The following is a 22,146-nucleotide window of genomic DNA, read 5'->3' as shown; positions in this document are numbered from 1 at the left end:
GATGGGGTCATGGGCATGTGAGCCCACACCTGAGGTCATTAGACTAGTGGGGGATGGATGGAGCGGGGAGCTGTCCTAAGAGTCAGGGCTCAGGTCAGGGAAAGGGAATAGCCATACCCGGACTTGACTTCAGCCTCTCAAAGGGATGGCTGGGGTGGGGCCACTTTCTGTCCCCTCTGCTCGAGCTCTGATTGAGAGATTCAGATCCTGCAGTTCCCAGAGGAAGAAGAGCCCTTTGTCTAGAGACCCCACCTGTTGGAGAAGAAGACCTTAGAACACATCATTTAGCTTCTATCCACCCAATTTGCTCATCTGTAAAATGGGCAGATCAGCGCCTCTGTATCAAGGTTTCTGTGAAGCGGGCAGAGAGCCTCAGGGCAAGCTGGAAGGAGAGAGGAGAGGCAGTAGTACCCATAGAGTTACGGCTGGCCACCCTGGGATCAGGGATCTACCAGGGGACACTGAGTCCCAGGCTTCATGGGTCCTCAGACCGTGCTCACACATACAACAGGTCTAGGACCCACACGTGTGCACACACACAGCCCCTCACTCTCCACAGATGAATGTGCACAGACCTGGACACGCCACAGTCTGGAGGCTGGCAGGCCTGGCGTGGGTCTTACTAGCGATGTGACCTTGGGCAAGTTCATGGCTCCGATCCTTAATTTTCTCCTCTATAAAATGAGAATAATAATATTTACCTCATTGTGTTGTTAGAGTCCAGTGGAGAAGGTAGGGGAAGCTGCCTTGGGGACATATTTCAGGCAAATCCATCCTGTTTTCTATGACTCCACCCCCACCCCTGCATTGAGTTGTTAGTGAAACAGAAAAGCCCAGAAAGAGCTCAGAGACATCTTTGCTGCCCCCCTACTTCCCCAGCCCTGTGTATCAGGTTGCAAGGGGCCCCAGGAAGAAGGCTACACATTTATTACCTAAGCATTTTTGCTAGGAGGCAAGGGAGAAGCAGAGCTAAAAGAACCCTACATCCATGGCCTGAGGGTCCTGCTTACCACCAGCAGTTTTGTCTAAGAAAAGCAAGACCTGAGTTCTCCAGGCCCTAATCTATCCCCTGGTTCTAAGAGAGAAATACCCTTTCTGGAGAGGAAAAACCGAGATCAGTATTTCCTTCGAGTTGCATCCATCCATCCCTCCCTCCCTCCATCCCTTCTTCTCTCCCACCTATCCATCCATTCGTCCACCTACCCACCCAGTCGTCCATCCACCCATCCATCTGTCTGTCCATCTACCCATCCATCTATCCACCCACCTAGCCAGCCAGCCATCTGTCCATCCACCCATCCATCCATCCATCTATCCACAAATTCATCCATCCAACCGAGTGCCTACTCTGATCCAGCACTATAGCAAATGCTTGAGGGAGAAACAGAATTATGAGATGTGATTCCCTGCCCTCTAGATATTCCTGGTCTAGGCAACATTGCTACAGAGAAATAGGCACAGATTTTTGGAGCCCAGCTTCAAATCTGAGCTCCCTCATTTACTAGGGACGCCTCCATTAGCTTCGCTTTGCCCCAGCCCGTTGAAAAATGGGCTAACAATTTCTAGATTTCATGTTTCTCATGAGGACAAAATGGGGTGTCATGTAAAGCACCTGGCCTGAGTTAGGTGCTCAGGAACCAGGTTCCACCTCAGGCCCTCGCAAAGCAGGCTTGGGGTAGAAGGTGACTGCAGTGATGCAACGGTTTTCACTGCAGTAAGATGCCGGATTCTCTAGTCCATCTTCACCCCCAACCCTCCCCAGCATGGAGACAGCCCAGCCTTAGTCAGGCTTTCCAGGTAGCTTAGGGATCCTCACCTTTTGCAAAGATGGAAGTCTCGTGCCTCTGGGAGTTTACAGATTGTTCTAAATGCCCAGCGAGGGCTGGAAGCTGAAGGGTTCAGTGGGCTTGAGTCAGGGAGGGTGGGAGACACAGGGCAGCCAAGTGAAACCTAGCAGCCCTTCTCTTTGACATGAAGGGGAGGTGACACGTGTATCTCCAGGTCCTTGCAGAGATGCCTGACACACTTGGCACCAAGAAACATTTCTGAATGAATGCCTGAGCTGGGAAGTTCACCCTCTGCCCAACCTGGCTTTCTTCCCTCGTGCTCCCTGCTTCCCGGAGAGGCGGAGTCGTTGGTTCCGAGCAGCTGCAGCCAGGTAATCAATCACAGGGACTTTGGGGGCCCCTCTGCCATAGGCTGACACACTGTGGGGACGGGGGACAGCAGCCGGGCATCGGGGCAAGCAGCGCAGTCACTCCATCCCTGCTGGGGCAGGGGACATGGAGTGAGGATTCTGTCCGGGGAGCCTGGGGGAAGTGCCGAAAGGGGCCCGAGAGACGCTGAGTGGGGTGCTGATGGAAAACTACAGACTGAGACTCGAGCTTCACACCCTGGCCCTGCGGGGAAGTTCTAGAACACGAAGGGGAAGTCCAGGCTGAGGGAAATTTCCCTTCTCCCCACAACTTCTCCTCCCCCGCAACCACCTGGGGCCAGAGAGACGTCTTCATTGTCCAGAAGGAGATCCTGGCTGTACGGAGTGAAAGATCACGGGCAGCCCTGTGCCACTGCTGTGAGGCCATCACAAAAACATCAATGAGGACCCTGTTCCAGAGCAGCTCCCCGGGCACACAGAGGGGACACAGATGCTAACTCAGACACCAGTTCACCACGGGTGGCTGCCAGGCGGTCAGAGAAGTCCCGGCTGTGTGCTTACTGCCCACAGGTCACCAGAGTATCGTGTCGCCGCCCGGGACTCCTGCACCCCAGCCCCTGCTTCCGGAAGACCCTCAGCAAACACCAGCAAGTGGCTCCAGACACCAGTAACACCCTTTAGCCCTCTCGGCAGCTCTGCAAGTGGGGGCTATCAGGTGAGAAAAGAGGCTCAGATGCCTGCCCGGCTGACATGACCAGGAGGTGACAGAGAAGAGGGCAGACCCAGGGCTGTCTGCCTGCAAACCTATGTCCTTTGTGGATGCTGCTTCCCGAGGCATGCTTTGGGCACTGTGTCTAGGAAAATCCCAAGGAAAGGGGCTGTGGCTGGGAAGGTCCAGAGCCTGGCCGAGAAACCGCAGAGGGCAGGTACTGGTGGAAAAGTCCAGCGGTGATTCACCTCCTCCCTGCCCTGCCCTCCCCAGATCTCAGCCTGCAGCCTGGGGGTTGGTAGCACCCACCCTACCGCCCAGTGAGAGAGGGCTGTGCTCAGCCTTGTCCATCCCATCCGCTTCCCTCCGGAGGACCAGAAGCCACACCAGAGGGGCGAGGTGAGAGGGGAGGGGAAGGGACAGGGCCAAGGAGGGGAGGGAGGTGGGTCTCTAGGGGGTCGTCCTGAGACAGCGCCTCAGCCAGCAGCCCGGCTGAGAGGGAGGGCAGTGGGGGAGGGGGCTGGGGACGGAGGAGACTTCCTGAGGTTAGGTGTTGTAATCCTGATTCACAGACTCTTGGCCTCTGTCCCTCTTTCTGCTTGCGGCATTTCTCTGCCCCTTCTTTTTCCAACATACTGGCTCACATGCACGTGGGCACACACAGACACTCACACAGTCACTTTCTGTCCTGTGTGTGTGTGAGGGGGCGGTCCCAGGACCACGTCGGATGGGATTCTGAGCTGGGAGGAACAGGAGAAGGAGCGGGACAAGTTCCTTTTCAGGCTGGGTCTCTTAGCGTCTTCCCGGGAACTCTGCTGGGGACACGGGAGCCCGGGAGCTGGACAAAGGGATGAGGTCAGTGGGACTGTGGGATGGGGAGGACTGAGAGCTGCCACAAAGGGCTCAGTGGACCCCCAGGAGGAGGACTGGGTGGAAGCATGTGTCTGGCTATGAGCGAGGCTGGAGGGGAAATCTGGTGCTGGGGACTCTTAGGACACGGCAACCCCCCAGCTCCCTGCACCATCAGCAGCATCTGAGCCACTCAGGGACAAGCCTGCCTAGCAGGAGGAAAGTCCTTGGATTGGGGGGTGGCTCCAGGGAGCGGGTGAGAGAGAGGTGATCACCAGCTCGAGAAAGAAGGGGAGGCAGGCAGGTGGTGCCCGCAGGTGGGGAGGAAGGCTGGCAGGTGAAGGGCCACGACCTGATCAGACTACCCGCCAGGCAGGCTCCCCAGAGGAGGAGGACGCTGTGGGCTTGTGCACCCGGGAACCACGAGGGCTGAGCCAGGCAGTCCACGGGGTGTGAAGGACTGGACGGGGGTGGGGGTCAGGTTGTGGTGTGGTGCACACAGGTATGTGAGCGCAAGGGGACGTGACGGGAGCGGCCCCAGTGTGTGTGCAGAACAGGAGCTGGTATGTGGGTGTGGGCTGAAGCCGGGGCTGAGTGTCTAGGGCCTGGGCCGCTCCCCCATCACCTGGCCTGTTGGGCAGCAGCGTTTTCACCTGTGTCTGTTCCTCGGCTGGACACTGGGCAGGCCTCCACCTACCTGCCCAGCCCCTAAAAATGGTGACTGTGGGGCTTATCAGCCTCTTGAAGAGTTCCTTCCTGGATAGGGCTGAGCCGGCCGTGGGTGTGGGTATCTTGCCTCTGGAGGCACTGAAGAATGGTGAGGTCCAGGTCGCACCCTCATTCCCTGCCTCAGCTGAGCAGAGCCAGCGGCAGCCTGGGCAGGTGGTGTGAGGAGCTGGCGAGGTGACAGAGCTGGGGTGAGCCCTTGGAAGGGGGAGTTCTCTGCAAGTCATCGAGACTGAGGGTAACACTGTTGTTTAAGTATTCCTTGCAAATGGGCCAGAGGTGGAAAGGCATAGTGTGGGTGAGGAGGGCAGGGTGCTATCTTTTTAGCTTAAAAAAAATTTTTTTTAAATATTTACTTATTTGGCTGTACTGGGTCTTATTTGTGACATGTGGAATCTAGTTCCCTGACCAGAGATTGAACCTGGGACCCCTGCACTGGGAGTGTGGAGTCTTGGCCACTATACCACCAGGGAAGTCTCTCTCTGGCTTTTAAAAAGTAACCCTCCAAAGGAAGAGCTCAGACAGCTTTTATGTCTAACACCCGCCTGGAAAGTTCTTCCTTGAGTCTAACTTGAAATCTGCTTGCTGCAGTTTCAGCCTGTTTCCCCTTGCCTTGCCATGGCTCTGGGCCAGCTTTTCCTTTCGTGTGTTCTTGCTTTCATCCTGCTGTTCGGTATTTCATCCTTAACCCATAAATCATGCTCCTCTCAATATTTTTTTTTTTTTTAAGAATACAGCACAACTTTTCACATCAGGGTCAGCTTGTACATGTTCTCTTCTCCCAAATCCTGTGCCCACTCTGGGCTCTGAGGTTTCCCCCGCATGCTGTACTCTCCTCCAGTTTTCCCTTCATTTCCTCCTTTCCCAGGGTTGCGGGGTGGGGGGGACTCTCCCCATCTCCAGCTGCTGGGACCAGCTTGGCCCTGAAATAACTGCCTCTGGTCTGGGGACAGTGAGCCTTGTCTCCCGGCAGCCCAGTTGGTGACCCTGTGTTCGGGCCCCGAGCTCGGCTATCCTATGGCGTGGCAAGCAAAGGCAATATCTCTCCTTGGCTCTTGTGGATCTCATTTGTATCCCCCCCTTCCCAATACCACAGTTGAGCAGACATCATTCTCGCTTTCAGGGAGACTTAAAGCCCAGAGAGGAGGTGAGACTTACCGAAGAGGACGGAGCAAACGGGAGGCACAGCTCCCCACTTACTGTACCGGTCAGTTTCTTCAAATCATTGAAAAGTAGTTACTGGGGGTGTCAGGGCCTGTTCCTGAATTTCTCTGAACTTCATTTCATCATTCATATAACAGAGTTAATAGTAATTCCTAGCACAAAGGTTTCTATGAAGATGAAACTTCATAATGCATGTGAACACGTGTGTGTTTGGGGCATAGTGCTAAAGGTTCGCTTCTGTCGTTATTCTGAGCCAGGTCTGGACCAGACCTTGGAGTTCCTGTCTGATGCTTCTCCGTCTGTGTTTTCAAGTCCTTTCATTCGTTTGATAAGGATTCAGGGGCCAGTCTTCAGGGCGCCCAGCCTCAATTCTGTACCAGCATCCACCATTGGTTCAGGTGTCCCCTGGGACCAGACCACCCAGTTCTTTCCACCTGAGGCTTGGTTCTCAAAGCCCTGGGGGTTGGCCTCTTTGTTTTTTCTTCCCTTCTCCCCCAAACTCAGAGGCTGAGGTCTTTGATTCCACCAGGCGCCTCTCTCCTCACCTTCCGTTCAGGGCTGAGCTTGCCAGGGAAGCCTCCTCTCAGGTCCCAGAACTTGAATTTCTGCCCCCGACATGCTTCCCCACTCCTGGGACAATCTGCACCCTCCAAGTCACCTTCAAAAATTTCCATAACCTCAAATGGCCCTGCCACGCCCTCCTAGCTGACTTGGGCTTGGGCTGTTGCCTGGGTTAAAAGGACCAACAAGTAAACAGACGCTTCTTTTAATAAAAAGAATCCCTTGTGTTTTTCTGGAGCCTTGGAGGAACAGAGCCCTTGGTAGCTCCTGGTCACTTTGGTTCCCCAGCGCCCCTCAGAGGTGGGGGCGGGGAGGGGGCGTGTGGGTGAGTGCCCCCCTCTGCAGCCTAGGCACCTCTTCCTGGCAGCTCCTGGAAACAGAATCAGAGGTGGCCTTGGGCAGAGTGTGGGGAGGGGAGGCAAACAAGGATTCCAGATAGAGCAGGCATCAATTTATCTCCTGGCAGCCGGTAAATGGGCCACGGGAAGGACAGAGGAGAGCAGACAGCGGCCGCCCTTCAGGACGGTAGGGAGTCAGGAGGAACAATGACCTGCCTGTGATGGGCACTCACTCTGGGTCTCCCTTGAGGAGACCACTCAGATTGGAGGTGACCACCCAAGCGAGGATCTCTCTGGTGACCTCCTCCGCCTCCAGGATCCTTGCCAGCTCTCAGGACGGAGGTTCAGCCAAGAGAGGGGGAAGAACCAGGCCTCCCTTGAAGGCCACCCTGTCCCCATCTGGCCTCATGAGGTGGCCCCACCTTCCCCTGTCCTCCCAATCAGATGCCCAGAGCGAGTTGGCCCCGTGTTTACCCGGAGGCAATTGATCGTCCTGGCACAGTGATGAGCATGCAGCTGGCCCAGGGAAGACCGTGCTGTTACCTGGCCACACCAGCCCTTTGACCTCCCATCGCCCCCGGCAGCCTCTGACCCCTTATGGCTGGAATGGCGCCACTCACTGGACGCTAGGGACCTAAGGCAGATGGGCCAGCGGGGATGGCAGCTGGCTGCAAGGATCAAAAGAGACTTGGGATAACAGTCCCTGAGCCTGGGTTTTAATCCCCATCCACTGTGGTCTCAGGCAAATTACTTCGCCTGCTGAGGCCTGGATTTTCCCATCTGCAAAATGGACAAACTAAGAACAAACTGCTCCCATTGTAAAGAAACTACTGTATTTGTTGTTTAGTTGTTAAGTTGTGTCCAACTCTTTCGTGACCCCATGGACTGTACCCCACTGGCTCCTCCATTCATAGGATTTCCCAGGCAAGAATACTGGAGTGGGTTGCCATTTCCTCCTCCAGGAGATCTACCTGACCCAGGGATCGAACCCACATCTCCTGCATTGGCAGGTGGATTCTTTACTGCTGAGCTACTAGGGAAGCCCAAAACCACTATACTCCAGTACAAATTAATAAAATAAATAAATAAATCCAGATGCAGTTCCCATTTAAAAAAATATGCTTGCATTCATAAGGTCCTTCTGTACATTACAGGGAACTCTTTTTGATACTCTGTCATGAGCTGTCTGGGGAAAGAATCTAAAAAAGAGTGGTGTATGTACATGTATAACTGAGTCGCTTTGCGTACAGCAGAAACTAACACAACTTTATAAATCAACCCTATGCCAATACAATTTTTAAAAGCCATAAAGAAATACATATGTACATTTTAAACAAGAGCAAACTGCTCCCTATTTATTATTGGAGCCATGAGAGCAAAGGGTAACTTGAGGTGCAAACGTCACTGAGAATTTGAGAAGAAAATCTGGTCCAACATTATTAGAAAACCTCCCGGCAACGCTGAAGGGTTAGAATGGAGAGTGCAGGGGTGACAATACCCCTGGGGTTACCCTGCTCATTCCTCTCGTCCCTGCAGGCTGGCCTCTCCCCCTGTCCTGCCCACGCCCATCTGCAGCCTCCCAGCCCATCCATGGCTGCATACGACAGAAAAGTGGCAGCTCCCAAGGAGGGGCTTCCGGTGGTCCCCTGGGCCCCCGAGGAGGGCCCGAGGCCAGACCAGGAAGCCCAGGACCAGGTGAAGGATCGAGGCCAGTGGAACAACAAGATGGAGTTCGTGCTGTCCGTGGCCGGGGAGATCATCGGGCTGGGCAACGTCTGGAGGTTCCCCTACCTCTGCTACAAAAACGGGGGAGGTGAGTTCACTTGAGGTGGGTGCGGTGGGGGAGAGCTGTGGAGCTCCAGTTCCACCACTGGCCTCAGCATCCCCCGCCGTGAAATGGGCTTGATTCCTCAGAACAAGCTCCCCTCCAGGGGGATGTCAGTCATTGAAGGACTCAGTCCTTCACTCAGCCCCTATGGTGGGCCACCCTGTGCCAGGCTCTGTGCTAGATACAAAACAGAACACACCCTGGGTTATGTTGCAGCGAAGGGCAGCAGGTTACAGACAAACACGTCCTCTGAAGTCTGTCACGTGGTGAAGCATGGACGGGCTAGAGGCAGAGCAGGGTGGAGGGACGGGGTGGGGAGATACTGGATAGGGAAGGGAGGGACGAGACATGGGAGGCGAGGGGACCAGGAGAGGGTCTGTCCAGGAGGTGGCCTTTGAGCTGAGAACTGAAGGAGGTGAAGGAGCAAGTGCCAAGGGTGGAGTTCAGGTGAAGAACCCTCCAAACTCAGGGGACAGCAAGGGCCAAGGTCAAGTGAAGAGCAGCTGGCCTGTCTGAGGAGGGACGAGGAGGGGAGTGATGGGGTGGGGGAGTGGGCGAGAGAGCAGAGGTCATGGGCCTGGACCCTGAGGTTTGGATCTGAGTGAGACAGGGGCCACTGCGGAATGTTGATCAAATAAGAGACATGAGCCCTGTCTAGGATTTTTTTTTTAATTAAAGAAGCAATTATACATGTTTTAGCACCAGCGGTAAAAATGAGCAAGGGTGTAAGGGGAGGGGCCAGAGTCACCTTTTTAAGTGTGGTTTTAGTATATTCAGAGAACTGTGCAACCAACCCCACAACTGATTCTAGAATCTTTCCATCACCCCCAAAAGAAGCCCTGTACCCATCAGAAGTCACTCCCCAGCCCTCTCCCAGCCCGCCCTCAGCAACCACCAATCTGCTTCCTGTGGTTGCAGTTTTACCAGCTTGGAATATTTCACATCAGTGGAATAATTCATTTACATGAGTTTGTTTGTGAGTGGCCAGATTCATTTTTGCCTTTTGAAAATACCTTTATTCTTTTGTGGAAATGATGTATGTGAATATGAGAAATATTCCAGAAAGGTGAAAAAGAAGGAACAGTCCTGTTTAAAAATAGCCATTGTTTAGAAAATCCTTCTAAATACCATTTATATTTAAGTTGACAAATATTTATTGAACATTTACTATGTATCCTGCTCTCTTTTTTAAGCATCCATGATTAATTTTCTTTTTTTAATATTTATTTATTTGACTGAAACCAATCTTTAGCTGTGGCATGTGGGATCTAGTTCCCCGACCAGGGATTGAACCCAGGCCCCCTGCATTGGGAGCATGGAATTTCCCCTGGACCAACTGGGGAAGTCTGTACATTTTTAAATTGTTATCAAGTCATGCAGAGTAGGTTATTATTTTTGCAAAAAAAGAAATATATGTGGATATGTTTACAAGAAAATTGGAAGGATATACTGATACAAGGGCTTCCCCTTTTGGCTCAGCTGGTAAAGAATCTGCCTGCCATTCGGGAGACCTGGGTTTGATCCCTGGCTTGGGAAGATCCCCTGGAGAAGGGAAAGGCTACTCACTCCAGTATTCTGGCCTGAAGAATTCCATGGACTGTATAGTCCATGGGGTCACAAAGAGTCGGACATGACTGAGAGACTTTCACTTTCACTTTTCACTGATGCAATGCTTTTGTCTTTCCTTCCCATTATACTTTCTATTTTTTCTACACAGTAGCATGCTTGAGAAGCATTGTAACACTGTGGTTATAAGCCCAGGCTCAGGGTCACACCACCTGAGTTTGTGCTTCACTTTCCTCATCTGTAAAATGGGGATAACATCAGTACCTGGGAGGTTGTTTTGTGAGGGTTTTGATGTCAGTAAAGCATTTAGAAGCAGGCTTTACAGACAGAAGCCCAAGTGCCAAGTGTTATTACTGGGCAATGAACTCTGCAGTGACTATGCATTACTATGCAGTGTGTTCCCCCAGGCGCACACTTCTGAGATGATGGAGGTGGACGCCCTGGGCTGTCATTTCCAGGGTGTCTTTAGGCCTGGCCTCCCACCACGGCCTGCGGGTCAGCGACTCCAATGCTGAAACCGCATCCTGAGAATAGCCCCCCAGCAGAAGAGTGGCCTCGTGAGAGAGCCCACTTCAGACCAGAGCCTGAGAGAAGGGAGAACCCTCCGAATATGAGGGGAAAAACCCCTCTGACTGAGAAGGAAAGTAATTTTTCCAAGATATTTTTGTTTGTTAGTTTTCCTCTAAAAAGTAACCTACTTGATAATTTAATAAGCATATCAAATTATACAGAACACATGTTTTTGGTTCCAAAAATAATAAACTGAATCAGATTTGTGAAGCACACCGAGAAAGTAAATAGTATGTCTATTAGGATCTCCACCTACCTTTTCATTCATTTCCCTTTGAAGGTCTTTCCTATCCTGGGTGGGTGCAGACCAGAAACTTTCCACCCGCCCTGCTCAGAACAGCAAGAAGCTGCCTTGGGCCTCTGGGGGCTGGGGGGGTGCGAGGGACATTGAGGGGCGGCTGCAGGCTCAGCCCACCGCCCCTTTCTCTGCAGGAGCCTTCTTCATCCCCTACTTCATCTTCTTCTTCTCCTGCGGCATCCCAGTGTTCTTCCTGGAGGTGGCACTGGGCCAGTACACCAGCCAGGGCAGCGTCACAGCCTGGCGGAAGATCTGCCCCCTCCTCCAGGGTGAGTGTCCTCCCCCCACTCCTCTGCAGGCCCCCAGGAGCCCCATTCCCACCCCCGCTTCCCTCATCCACCCTTTGCTTAGGGTTGCAGGGGCAGCAGGAAGTATAATCCGGCTTTGTAGGACCCGATTATAAAGTTTATAAAACCTGGGGGAAGCGGTCTTCAGGGAAGGACAATACAAAATCGTACTCAGGCATGAAACTAGGTGCAGTCTTAGGAGGGGTGCTTGCAAGTGAGGAACCCTGGAGCTGAGTCTTCACAGCTTCGCGGAAAAATGTGCTCCCAAGCAAACGGCTGGGCCCCCCATGTGCGTCCAGTGGTGTAAGCGCAGTGACTGTGGTGACGGGAGAGGGCCTAAGGCCGTGTTGTGCTGTGGTGTCACCTGCTCTTCTTATTTAGAAAAATAAGCAGTAAAGGGTTCTCAGGCCTGGAGTAAGCCTGGCAGTGTCTCCGTGGCCCCGTGTCCTTCCAGCGCCACCGACAGCTCCTGTGGGTTCCGGGCGAACTCTGATCTCTCAGACCTTCCTGTTCCCCACCCCCACCCCCCGCCCTGTCCCCAAGGCATCGGGCTGGCGTCTGTAGTCATCGAGGCCTATCTGAACGTCTACTACATCATCATCCTGGCCTGGGCCCTCTTCTACCTGTTCAGCTCCTTCACCTCCGAGCTGCCCTGGACCACCTGCGCCCACTCCTGGAACACAGGTACCTGTCAGGTTGGGCGAGGGGCCAACAGTGACCAGGCACCCAGCCAAATCCACCCCAAGCCGAGCTGTGGGGGCTGCTGGGGCCACTCTGCGGGCCAGCCCCCTGTGGGTCACTCAGCCAACTGCCCTGACAGTGGGTGATAACTGGCTGCAAGGCCCTAACTGCTCCCACCGTCCACCCATTGAGCCAGTGTTTACTGTGGGCCTACCGTGCGCCAGACCCCGGAGACCAGAGGGGCAGAGGCGGACCAGGGGGTCCAGAGGAGCAGTCAGATTCGGCGGGACCATCGCACGTGGCGGGGTTGGGAGAGGGGGCTGGTTCCCTGGGCTTCCCGAGGGGGAACTCCTGACGCTGGAAAGCGGGGGCTCCTGAGGGCTGGGAATGATGGGGCAAGCAGACCAGAGGGTGGGGGACAGGATGTGAGGGCATCTCTGCCCGCTTGGCCCACTGCGGATGCCCCCTCGTCCCCCACAGAGCACTGCATGGACTTCCTGAACCACTCCGCAGCCAGCACAACGGGCCCGTCCGAGAACGTCACATCCCCCGTCATGGAATTCTGGGAGTAGGTAGCAGGCCTGGATGTGCCTCCGGGGGGCCAGGGGAGGGAATTTGGGTGTCCAGGGCCTGGGATGTGCGGTGCAGGTGTACACCTTTCCTGCACTCACCTCCCATCACCAAGAGATGAGGGACCCTCGCATACCTACTGCCCACACCCTCACGCTCACCCACCCACCCCCGTGTCCTCCTAGACTCACATGGGTGTGAGTGACTCCCATGTGACTGTGTGGGTGGCTCCATGTGAGTATCCATGGGACTCCCATCCCACCCAAGTCTGCTGGCCCTCGCCCACCCGCACCCACTCATCCACCTGTACCTCGCAGCTCAGGAGACCAGCTCTACGCATCTTTCCAGCTTTGGGTGCCCTGACGTCCTGGCGGTAGCTTGAACTTGGCCGAAGTGGGAGTATTTACAAATTGGCAAATTTCTACACTCATCCACACTCACACCTGCAGCCTCCACTTGAGCACTTACACCCTCTCCCACATCCACACATGTCCATCTTGGCGCTTACAGAGTCTACCCCACCACCCGACACACACACTCACCTCGGCACACACGTAGCTGCCAATACCCTCCCAAGGGCACCCGCCCAGCCCTGACTCACCCTCACGCCCTCCAGCCCTTGGCTTACACATTCCTATCACCCGTCACCTGCCAACCCCAATGCACACCAGTCCCTCTGCTCCCCAGGCATCTGCTCACCCACCTGCTCATCAGCTGTGCCCCACCATGGGCCTCTCAGGCATGTGCCGCTCTCCCTGTCTCTGTCTCTCTCTGAGCAACAGAGAAAGCCGGATGAGTTAGACAGACATACCTGTGGCATTACGTGAGTTGGTCTCCTGGTGGCCAAGGGCTTACAGACCACAGATGGGAACGTGCTATCCATGCGGCAGGGGAGGGGCAGAGGGTGGGGTGGCCTGGACGCTGAGATCTGTGGGGTCAGCTCTGAGGATCAGGACAGCTGATGATGACGGAGGAGGCGGCCTGCTATCTCCTCGGCCTCACCTGGTGGTGTACCCCCCGCCCCCCGTCTGCAGGAGACGTGTTCTCAGCATCAGCCCCGGCATCCAGCACCTGGGCGGCGTGCGCTGGGAGCTGGCCCTGTGTCTCCTGCTTGCCTGGATCATCTGCTACTTCTGCATCTGGAAGGGCGTCAAGATCACGGGCAAGGTGAGGGGCTTGGGCTCTGGGCACACTCTTTGTGGCTCCCAGAGAGGGACTGCCCCCTGCTACCACCACCATGGCATCCCCCTGGAGGCCTGAAAGAGAAAGTAGTGAAGGGAAGGGCATGCTAAGTACAGGGGACGTCCCGGGAAAGGGGTTTAGCTCAACACTGGGAAAGTCTTTCTTTTTTGATATGACTGTCAAAGGCATGTATACATAAGCAAGCAACCTGCAGGGTGAAATAAGCCCGCCCCAATTTGGCCTGCTGATGTGTGTCTCACCCTGTGCTGGGGAGCTCCAGACCCCCTGGAACGTATGAGGGAGGGGTGGCAAGCTTCCTGCGCTCACCCCTCCGCAGGAGGCTCGTGCTGGAGAGGGGTGACCTTGGCCTCCCCCCTGCAGGTTGTCTACTTCACAGCCACATTTCCCTACCTGATGCTGGTCATCCTGTTGGTTCGAGGCGTCACCCTGCCTGGAGCCTACGAGGGCATCATCTACTACCTAAAACCAGATTTGCTTCGGCTCAAGGACCCCCAGGTAGGAACCTCGCTGGGGACCCTTATCCTAGGCGTCTCCCACCCCAAACCAGATCCGGACTTCTAAAAACCTCGGGTTGCTTTCCCCTTGGTGTAGAGGCAAAATATGCCCACCACAGAAAAGAGAGGTAATATAAAGAAAGCTTCAAAAAGAGTAGTAAACACCTCTTTTAATCCCACCACTCAGTTATAACCTCTGTTAGCATTTTAGTCCATTTTCTTGCAACATTTTTTTCTGGCTGGGGGTGTGTGTGTGTGTTCACATAGTTGTGATGTGGAGGTAAATATATTTTCAGGTATCCTCCGTGTTATTAAATCCATTTGTGAATGTCATCTCACCACTTGCATAATGTTTCTCCATCCACCATCCCTCCGCTCCCTCGTCCAGCCAGGATGGACCATGCTTCCAGAAGTCCATGGTCCACGCTAGCTGCCCGGGAGCTAGACAGCACGCACACACGTGAGACCCGCCGCGCCCAGGAGAGGAGGAGGAGGAGGCGCTGGTGGACGTGCGGTGCTCTGAGGGGAGGCGGAGGGGCCGCTCTTCATGGCGGGCTGTGTGGTCACGCACGCCAGGCTCCCTGCAGACTCCCCCTAACTTTTCACTACTTCCTCGGGGTCTCTCTCCCTTAGGTGTGGATGGACGCGGGCACCCAGATCTTCTTCTCCTTCGCCATCTGCCAGGGGTGCCTAACAGCCCTGGGCAGCTACAACAAGTACCACAACAACTGCTACAGGTGAGCGGGGGCGGGGTCTGGGGGTGGAGGGGGGCCTCCCTCCTTTGTGATTGGAGACGGAGGAGTGGGTGTGGGGGCCCAAGCTGCACAAATCCGACCCGGTGGTCCGCTTTCCAGACTGGGCTCTTCTCCCGATACCTGGCCTCGATCTCCGTCCCCCACCTCCTTTTCTCCCTGCTCCCTGCTCACTGTCTCTGGATCTCCTCGCACGCAGGGCTTCTTTCTCCCTCTTCCTTCCCATTTCCCGCAGGGACAGCATCGCGCTCTGCTTCCTCAACAGCGGCACCAGCTTCGTGGCCGGGTTTGTGGTCTTCTCCATCCTAGGCTTCATGTCCCGGGAGCAGGGGGTGCCCATCTCTGAAGTGGCTGAGTCAGGTGGGTGCTGCCTGGCTGTCTGGGACCTGGAGGGAAGGATGGGCAGGGGACAGAGGGTGGGGTGGGGTGGGTGTCCCAGAAACTGGACTATAGGAAACTTTCAGCGTTGGGGGGCGGTGCTTGGCACAGAGCAGGACCCCAAAACCAGGGGAGGGCAGAGGGAGAGGCGAGCGGACGGGTGGAAAGTGTGCTCCCTAGAGTAGCAGACGGGCTCAGCCAGCACACGCAGGCAGACACACACGTGCACACGCGTGTGCGGACAGGCCTCCCTGATGCTGTGTGTGCCCGGCAGGCCCCGGCCTGGCCTTCATCGCCTTCCCCAAGGCCGTGACCATGATGCCCCTGTCCCAGCTGTGGTCCTGCCTCTTCTTCATCATGCTTATCTTCCTCGGGCTGGACAGCCAGGTTTGCCCCACCCCCACCCCGCCCAGCCCTGCAGCCCCTTCCCAGCCTCTGTGCTCCCTGCCAGGACTTTCCCCAGCTTCCTGGCCCCAGCCCAAGGTCGCTCCCCCTCCATCCCACGTCCAGGACCTGTCCTTGAGGTCGGCGGGAGGCGGGTACCCCTGGCCTAGGGACCCTCTTCTGTGAGGGGCCGCCTCCTTTGTCCACCCCCGCTCCCCCCATCCCCAGGCCTGACCCTTCACAGACATGGACTTGCCCTCCCAAACATCCCTCCTGCGCCCTCAGGCCACCCAGCCTCCCCCTCCACCTCCCAGCTGGGACCCTCTATGGTGGAGATGTGGGCTGGCCTCACCCCAGCTCTGACTCCTGTGCCCCTGACTCTGCGGGTCAGTGTGGGGGGCAGGGAGCGGGCATGGGCAGTGACCCCTCTCACCAGCCCCCTCCGGCCCACAGTTTGTCTGTATGGAGTGCCTGGTGACGGCCTCCATGGACATGTTCCCCAGGCAGCTCCGGAGGAGCGGGCGGCGGGAGCTCCTGATCCTCGCCATCGCAGTCACATGCTGCCTGATCGGGCTCTTCCTGGTCACTGAGGTGAGCACCAGGGGCGGAGCCTCCCCGTGGGATTGGGGGGACCACACGGTCGAGCCTTCTTGGGTTGGTTTCCTCTCCTTTGGTTTCAGGTGACAGAAACCAAACACAAGCTGGCTTAAGCAGGAGAATGAGCTTTCTGAGTCAGGGAACGGATAAGTCTAGAGGTTCGGTCTCAGGCACGGTTGGACCCAGCAGCCCCAGTGACATCATCAGAGATGGTCCCCCTCTCTCCTCTGGTGATGTCATTCTTGGGCAGATTTTCCTCCTGGGATGTAACAGATGGCTGGGGCAGCTTTGGGCTTCTCTTGTGCCACCGGCCAACCCTGGGGACACAGGGCCCTTTTCCTGAGAGTCAGCCGTGGCTCCTCTTCAGGCCTGAAACAGGGGAGTGGGGCGCACAAACTCACAGTGAGATGGCCACAACACAGCACCTTGTGGAAGGTGGGATTCTGGGCAGACAAACCACAGTCCCCGGGGTCCTCACTGAGGTCAGAGATGGTTGTCAGATGAGGCCTGGGAGGCAGGGACAGGCAGGGCAAACTCTAGCTGCAAGGGAGGGCTTCATTGGGCCAAGCAGGGTGGCACCCCACAAGGTGGGCATCTGTCTTATCTGGGGGGGCAGGGTGTGTCCCCTGCCACCCACCACCGCGCCAGGAGAAGGTTAAAGCCTCAGCTCCATCCCCTGCCTGCAGGGCGGGATGTACCTCTTTCAGCTGTTTGATTACTACGCCTGCAGCGGCACGTGCCTGCTCTTCCTTTCCGTGTTTGAGGTGATCTGTGTCGGCTGGGTGTATGGTAAGTGGTGGGGGGAGCCTTGGGGTCCCTGGAAGGGCTGGATCTGCCCCAGGTAAGGACCAGCAAGCTGGCCTTCTGGTCTTTTTGGCTCTTTGAGCTGCTGTCCTGGTTCTTAATTTTTTTAATATTTATTTTGTATTTATTTATTTGGCTGCTCTGGGTCTTAGTTGCGGCATGAGAACTCTTAGTTGTGGCATGTGGGATCTAGCTCCCTGACCAGGGATCAAAACCCAGGCGCCCTGCCCCGGGAGCACAAGAGTCTTAGCCACTGGCCCCTCAGGGAAGTCTCTGCCCTGGCTGGTTCTTTTTGCTTGAGGTTTATCCATCGCTGGGAACCCAGGCATTTCTCATTATGGCAGGCGGAGCTGGGCTTGGGACAACCCTGGATTCCTTGAATAGTGAGAATGATTATGAATACCTGGAGTCTGGGATGCATACCCCGCCCCTGCCCAGTGCCCCGCGTGGCTCAGCGGGCCCTTTGATGTTCTGCTGCTTTCACTTGAAACTGAATCTGTCTCTGTGATGCAATAAGCATCTGCGTGGCCACTGAGCCTGCTCTGGCTCACACCCTCCTGTGTGTTAGGACGTGGGTCCTCATCCCTAGACGGGAGGCCAGAGACGCCCTGGGGGGTAAGGGGGCTCCCTGTTGGGGGCAGCCTCCCCCTCCCCGAGTGTCACTCCTGTGTGCTGATCCAGTTTCCCCCACACGGCGGGGGGTGGGGAGGATGGGGCAGCTGAGTCCTTCCCCAAACCCATCCACTGACCCCTGCCCCCGCCCCCTTCCTCACACTCTCCCAACACCCACCTGGGCAGGGGCCGACCGTTTCTATGACAACGTGGAAGACATGATTGGCTACCGGCCGTGGCCCCTGGTGAAGATCTCCTGGCTCTTCCTGACCCCTGGCCTCTGCCTGGTATGTGCCCATCAGTGCCCCCTCTATCCTCTCCTGCCTCTCCAGTCGATTCTGGGAGATGAGGGGCAGGGGGCTGAGTTCTGGGGCTCCTTGGGGGGCAGGTCTGTGCCCTCTCTTGTGTGCTGGTTTCCCTGCCCCTCCTTTCTCACTGTCTCTTGATTTCACGAGCACTACCATCCAGCCTGGTTCCTGCTCCATCCCTCTTTGGCAACCCTGTCGGGAGCACTACCATCCGGCCTGGTTCCTGCCCCATCCCTTCCTTTGGCAACCCTGTTGGTCTGTCGGTCTGCCGATGTTCCAGCTGCTGGTCTGCTTCTGCCTGTCTGCTTGGAGCATCTCCGTCTCCCCTGCCTTCCTTCTCGATGTGCCTGACGCCTTGGCCCACGGTCTGCCGTGGCTTCTACGCTCCATCTCCAGAAGCACCAGTGTATCTAACTGTGTTCCGTCCCCGAGGGGAGGGTTCGCGGCCCCTCCTGCATCTGCGTCTGTCCTCCCCCTGTCTCTCTAGGCCACTTTTTTCTTCTCCTTGAGCAAGTACACACCTCTCAAATACAACAACGTCTATGTGTACCCGGCCTGGGGATACTTCATCGGCTGGTTCCTGGCTGGTTCCTCCATGGGCTGTGTCCCTCTCTTCATCATCATCACCCTCTTGAAGACCCGGGGTTCCTTCAAGAAGGTAGGGGCTGGGAAAGTGGCACTGAAGAGGTTGGATGATGGGCAGGGTATCATGGCTGGGGCAGCTCTGAGGCCAGGGAGCCCTTCTGTCTAAGAGAATCTTAAGGAGAAGGGTCTTTGAAGACCCGTGGCTTCATTTTCAGAAATGGTCAAAAGTCCTAGTGTCCTAGACCTTCAGAATCTGACCTCCAGATCATCTGAGCAGGCTGACCAAGAGCACCTGTCAAAGGGTGTGTGCATGTTAAGTCACTCCAGTTGTGTCTGACTCTTTGTGACCCTATGAGCTGTAGCCCACCAGGCTCCTCTGTCCATGGGGATTCTCTGGGCAAGAATACTGGAGGGGGTTGCCATTTCCTCCTCCAGGGGGTCTTCCTAGGGATCGAACCTGCGTCTCTTACATCTATCTGCATTAGCAGGCGGGTTCTTTACCACTAGCACCACTAGGAAACTAAGTTATAAACAAGACCTCAAAGGTGCCAGACACAGGAGGTCACAGAGCACAGATTCCTGCTCCTGGAAATTGGTGACCAGCAGCCACGGTTCATCCACAGTTTCCCAGCTTCTCTCCTTCTCTTATCTCTGTGCAAACCCTTTGCAAAAGGCTCCCTGCTTCTCACCTACAAGTCACAGAAAACCCAACTGCAATAAACAAACAGGCTTAGTGTCTTCCTACACATGAAGAAGATCAGAGTTAGGGCTTCTGGCATTTGTTTCAGCTGCCTAAGGAAGCCATTAGGGACCAGACGCTTCCCCTATTCGTGCGCTTTCATCCTGCTCATGGCGTCCTTTCATCATCATACTTATCACCTCAGGGTCACAAGAAGGTGGTCATGATTCCAGTCATCACATCTGCATTCAAGGCAAGGAGATGGCATCAATAACTATAGTAATAGTAGTAATACTACTAGGAAGAAAAACGATAGACATTTACCAAGTATTTGATAGCAGTAGCAATAAGAATAGTTGTAATAAGAACAAAATAGACACTGAACACTGATCCTGTGCCAGGCGCTGTGCTGAGGTGTGGACAGTTCAGTGGGTTGCCTATGGCTGCACAAATGTCAGGACTGGAGCCAGGTGGCTCCCACGCTGTCCCCACGCCACTGCCTTCTCTCTCTTCTCGAGATCTGTGCTCATTCATTCAGTCGAACCGCACTGAGCTTCCCCACGGGCGGGCTCCGAGCTGGGCCCTGGGGACACAGACAGGAGGACATATTGTCTTTGCCTCTCTCGCCAACAACACCACTGATGCCCTCTTCTCCCCACAGCGCCTGCGGCAACTCGTCACCCCTGATCCCAGCCTGCCGCAGCCCAAGAGACACCTGTGTCTGGATGGTGGCAGCAGCCGGGACTGCAGGCCCGCCCCACTTAAGGAGGGCCTCATGGCTGGGGAGAAGGAGACGCACTTGTAGGATGTGCCCGGAAGCCAGGTGGCTCTTGTGTCCCCAGCGGACAGCTTCACCTCTGCCCCCTCCCACAGCCTTGCCGAGAAACTGTGCTGTCCGTGGGCAGCCCCTCCTGGGGCTGGAGCATGCCGTGCCTGTTGGAACTCAGCATCTTATCTGAGCAGGAGGCGGTCTTCCTGAAGCCTGCTGTCTGATTACAACAACTGCAGTGTATACGGGGGGAGTGCCCTCTGTGGGGGGCTTCCTCTTACCATCACTGGGCTTGGAGAGGGTAGTGCCATGTCAGATGTGACCACTGACACCCACGCTGGATCCCGATGTTCTGCTGGAGGGGACGCCTCACCTGGCTCAGCATCCTGGAGTCCACGGGGAGGAACCAGAGAAAGACACAGCCACTGTTGTCTGGCATTTTCCCGGAGACAGGCTCTCAAGGCGTCCCCAGTTCCAGCCCACCTTTCAGTGTTGTCCTCAATGCACAGAGCGCTGGGGTGGCAGGGGCTCGGGGTGGCACAGCCTGCACCCTGCACAGACATTCCCCAGCTCATGACCTTCTGAAGACAGAGCTCCTGGCAGCTCTGTTTGCCATCCTGCCTTTGTCCCAACCCTGACGTCATGGACGAGGAAACTGAGGACCTGAGAGACAAAGTGACTTTTGCAGTTCACACAGCTGCTCAGGGCCAGAGACACGACTAAAGCCTCCTGCGCTCAGGCCAGTGTCCCCCCTCACCTCCCTCTCCTGCCTTGTTAACAAGCCCCATGGAGCGCTTGCTGCATGTGCCAACCTTTTTTCTGTCCATTGTGGTTCTTGGGGTGGGAGAGAGAGAGCCCTCTCTGTGGGGGTGAGCAGCCCCCCAGATTGGCAGCCCTCCTTTGGCAGTTCCTCCACCAGCCCACACCCCTCTGACCAGATTTCCTCCCTAGACTTTTGTCTTCTCCCCACTTTCCACCCTCTCCACCAGAGGATGCCTTGGATCTGTGATAGACTCCCAGTCTCCCACAGAGATGTGGGGGTGCCCCTTTCCCCAGGCCCCTGCCAAACTATGCCAGACCCTTTCCTGGCTGGGGGAGGCTTCTTGGAGGAGGAAGGCTTCCTGGAGGAAGAAGGCAGGGCTTGGATAAGCTGTGAGGTCTTGTCCCAAAGGGAAGGGGGGAGGGGGAGTGGGGATGGGGTGGGCCACTTGGGGACAGTGTCCTGGGGAGGACCTGGGGGCTGGAAGAAGGGAAGCCATCTGCAGTGATGTGTAGGTAGAAGTCACCACCTGGTGGCTGGAGTAAAAGTCTGTGGTCCAGCCAGGGTGAGCTCCATCCCCACTGCCCAGCATCCTCAGAGCATCTGCTATCTTTTGCTCAGAACTTTGAGGACTTCTCAGCTTGTGAGAACAAGGATGCTGGCACGCCAGGCACAAGCAGATGTCCAGACTCCTGGGTTCTGGATGGCCCCTTATGCCTCCCTCTGGACCGCTTGTGCACCGTGGCAGTTAACTGGCTAGTTGGTGGGTGAAGAAGGCCGTCCAGGGATGGAGAGGAACTCTGCCCCAGGATTCCTCTTTTCCTGGACTGGGGACCTCAGAGGGGCAAGCATGGTGCTCTCTGCTGCCACCTGGTGGCAGATGGGAGCAGGGCCGCCTCCCTGGTCTGGGCTCCCACCTCCTGAGGCCCCCTCACCCCTGCCCTTGCTGGACATATGGACTGGCTGAGCATTTCCCCTTCCCTGTGCAAATTAGCGCCCTCTGGAAATGAAAACCTCCCACACCCTCCTCCTCACAGCCCCGGTGGGTGTTCCCACAAGAGTCCACTGGCTTTGGGACAGCCCTGCTGCCAGGGGCATGAGGTGGAGGCCAGCAGGCTTCTCAGCGGCCGGCCACCTGCCCTGAGTGCGCTGAGCTGTGCAGCCTGGTCCTCAGCCTGGAGACCCTTGCTCTGGGCGGCAGGCAACTCTGCACACAGAGGGGCAGGGCATGGGCTCTCTCCAGCTCCTTTCCTGGGGGGTAGGGCAGGAGCTGGGGTGAGGGTATGGTGGGTCAGGTGGGAGGGTGGCTTAGGGAGTCTGCCCAGCCCCTTAGTGGTGGACAGGGATCATAGCAGTTGGGTTTTGGCTTTTGCATCTTATGGTTCATGACTTGCCCCAGCTGTGCAGGTGTGCGGCTAGTTTCAGTTCCTTACAGTTTCTTTGTATCTGTTGCTTGAAGAGATGAGGGGACACCTGTCCAGGTACACGTACTGCAGTAAAGGGTCCCAGGTCCCCAGTC

The 22,146-nt window shown here is 56.0% G+C and overlaps 1 protein-coding gene across 6 annotated transcripts; it reads left to right on the top strand.

The window, feature by feature from the left end:
• The first annotated feature begins 2,095 nt into the window (after window positions 1-2,095).
• On the top strand, window positions 2,096-20,682 carry SLC6A12 (solute carrier family 6 member 12). 6 transcript variants are annotated; one of them, XM_069581552.1, is made up of 18 exons: window positions 2,096-2,158; window positions 2,726-2,870; window positions 3,138-3,263; window positions 5,563-5,646; window positions 8,039-8,315; window positions 10,899-11,033; window positions 11,595-11,735; window positions 12,213-12,300; window positions 13,337-13,469; window positions 13,866-14,000; window positions 14,633-14,736; window positions 15,017-15,111; window positions 15,404-15,516; window positions 15,967-16,104; window positions 16,797-16,899; window positions 17,713-17,813; window positions 18,322-18,492; window positions 19,760-20,682. In XM_069581552.1, exons 5-18 carry the CDS (start codon window positions 8,093-8,095, stop codon window positions 19,901-19,903), a joined length of 1,824 nt encoding a protein of 607 aa, XP_069437653.1. In that variant the 5' UTR covers window positions 2,096-2,158; window positions 2,726-2,870; window positions 3,138-3,263; window positions 5,563-5,646; window positions 8,039-8,092; the 3' UTR covers window positions 19,904-20,682. The 6 variants fall into 6 exon arrangements, with proteins under 6 accessions (XP_069437653.1, XP_069437651.1, XP_069437656.1 ...); XM_069581550.1 differs by lacking the exon at window positions 2,096-2,158 and having other exon boundaries at window positions 2,173-2,870; window positions 14,987-15,111; XM_069581555.2 differs by lacking the exons at window positions 2,096-2,158; window positions 2,726-2,870; window positions 3,138-3,263 and adding an exon at window positions 3,591-3,719 and having other exon boundaries at window positions 14,987-15,111.
• The last annotated feature ends 1,464 nt before the right edge of the window (window positions 20,683-22,146 follow it).

The sequence above is a fragment of the Ovis canadensis genome, chromosome 3, assembly GCF_042477335.2.
Source record: "Ovis canadensis isolate MfBH-ARS-UI-01 breed Bighorn chromosome 3, ARS-UI_OviCan_v2, whole genome shotgun sequence".
NCBI classification, from domain to species: Eukaryota; Metazoa; Chordata; class Mammalia; order Artiodactyla; family Bovidae; genus Ovis; species Ovis canadensis.
This window is presented reverse-complemented; position numbering and strand designations above follow the sequence as displayed.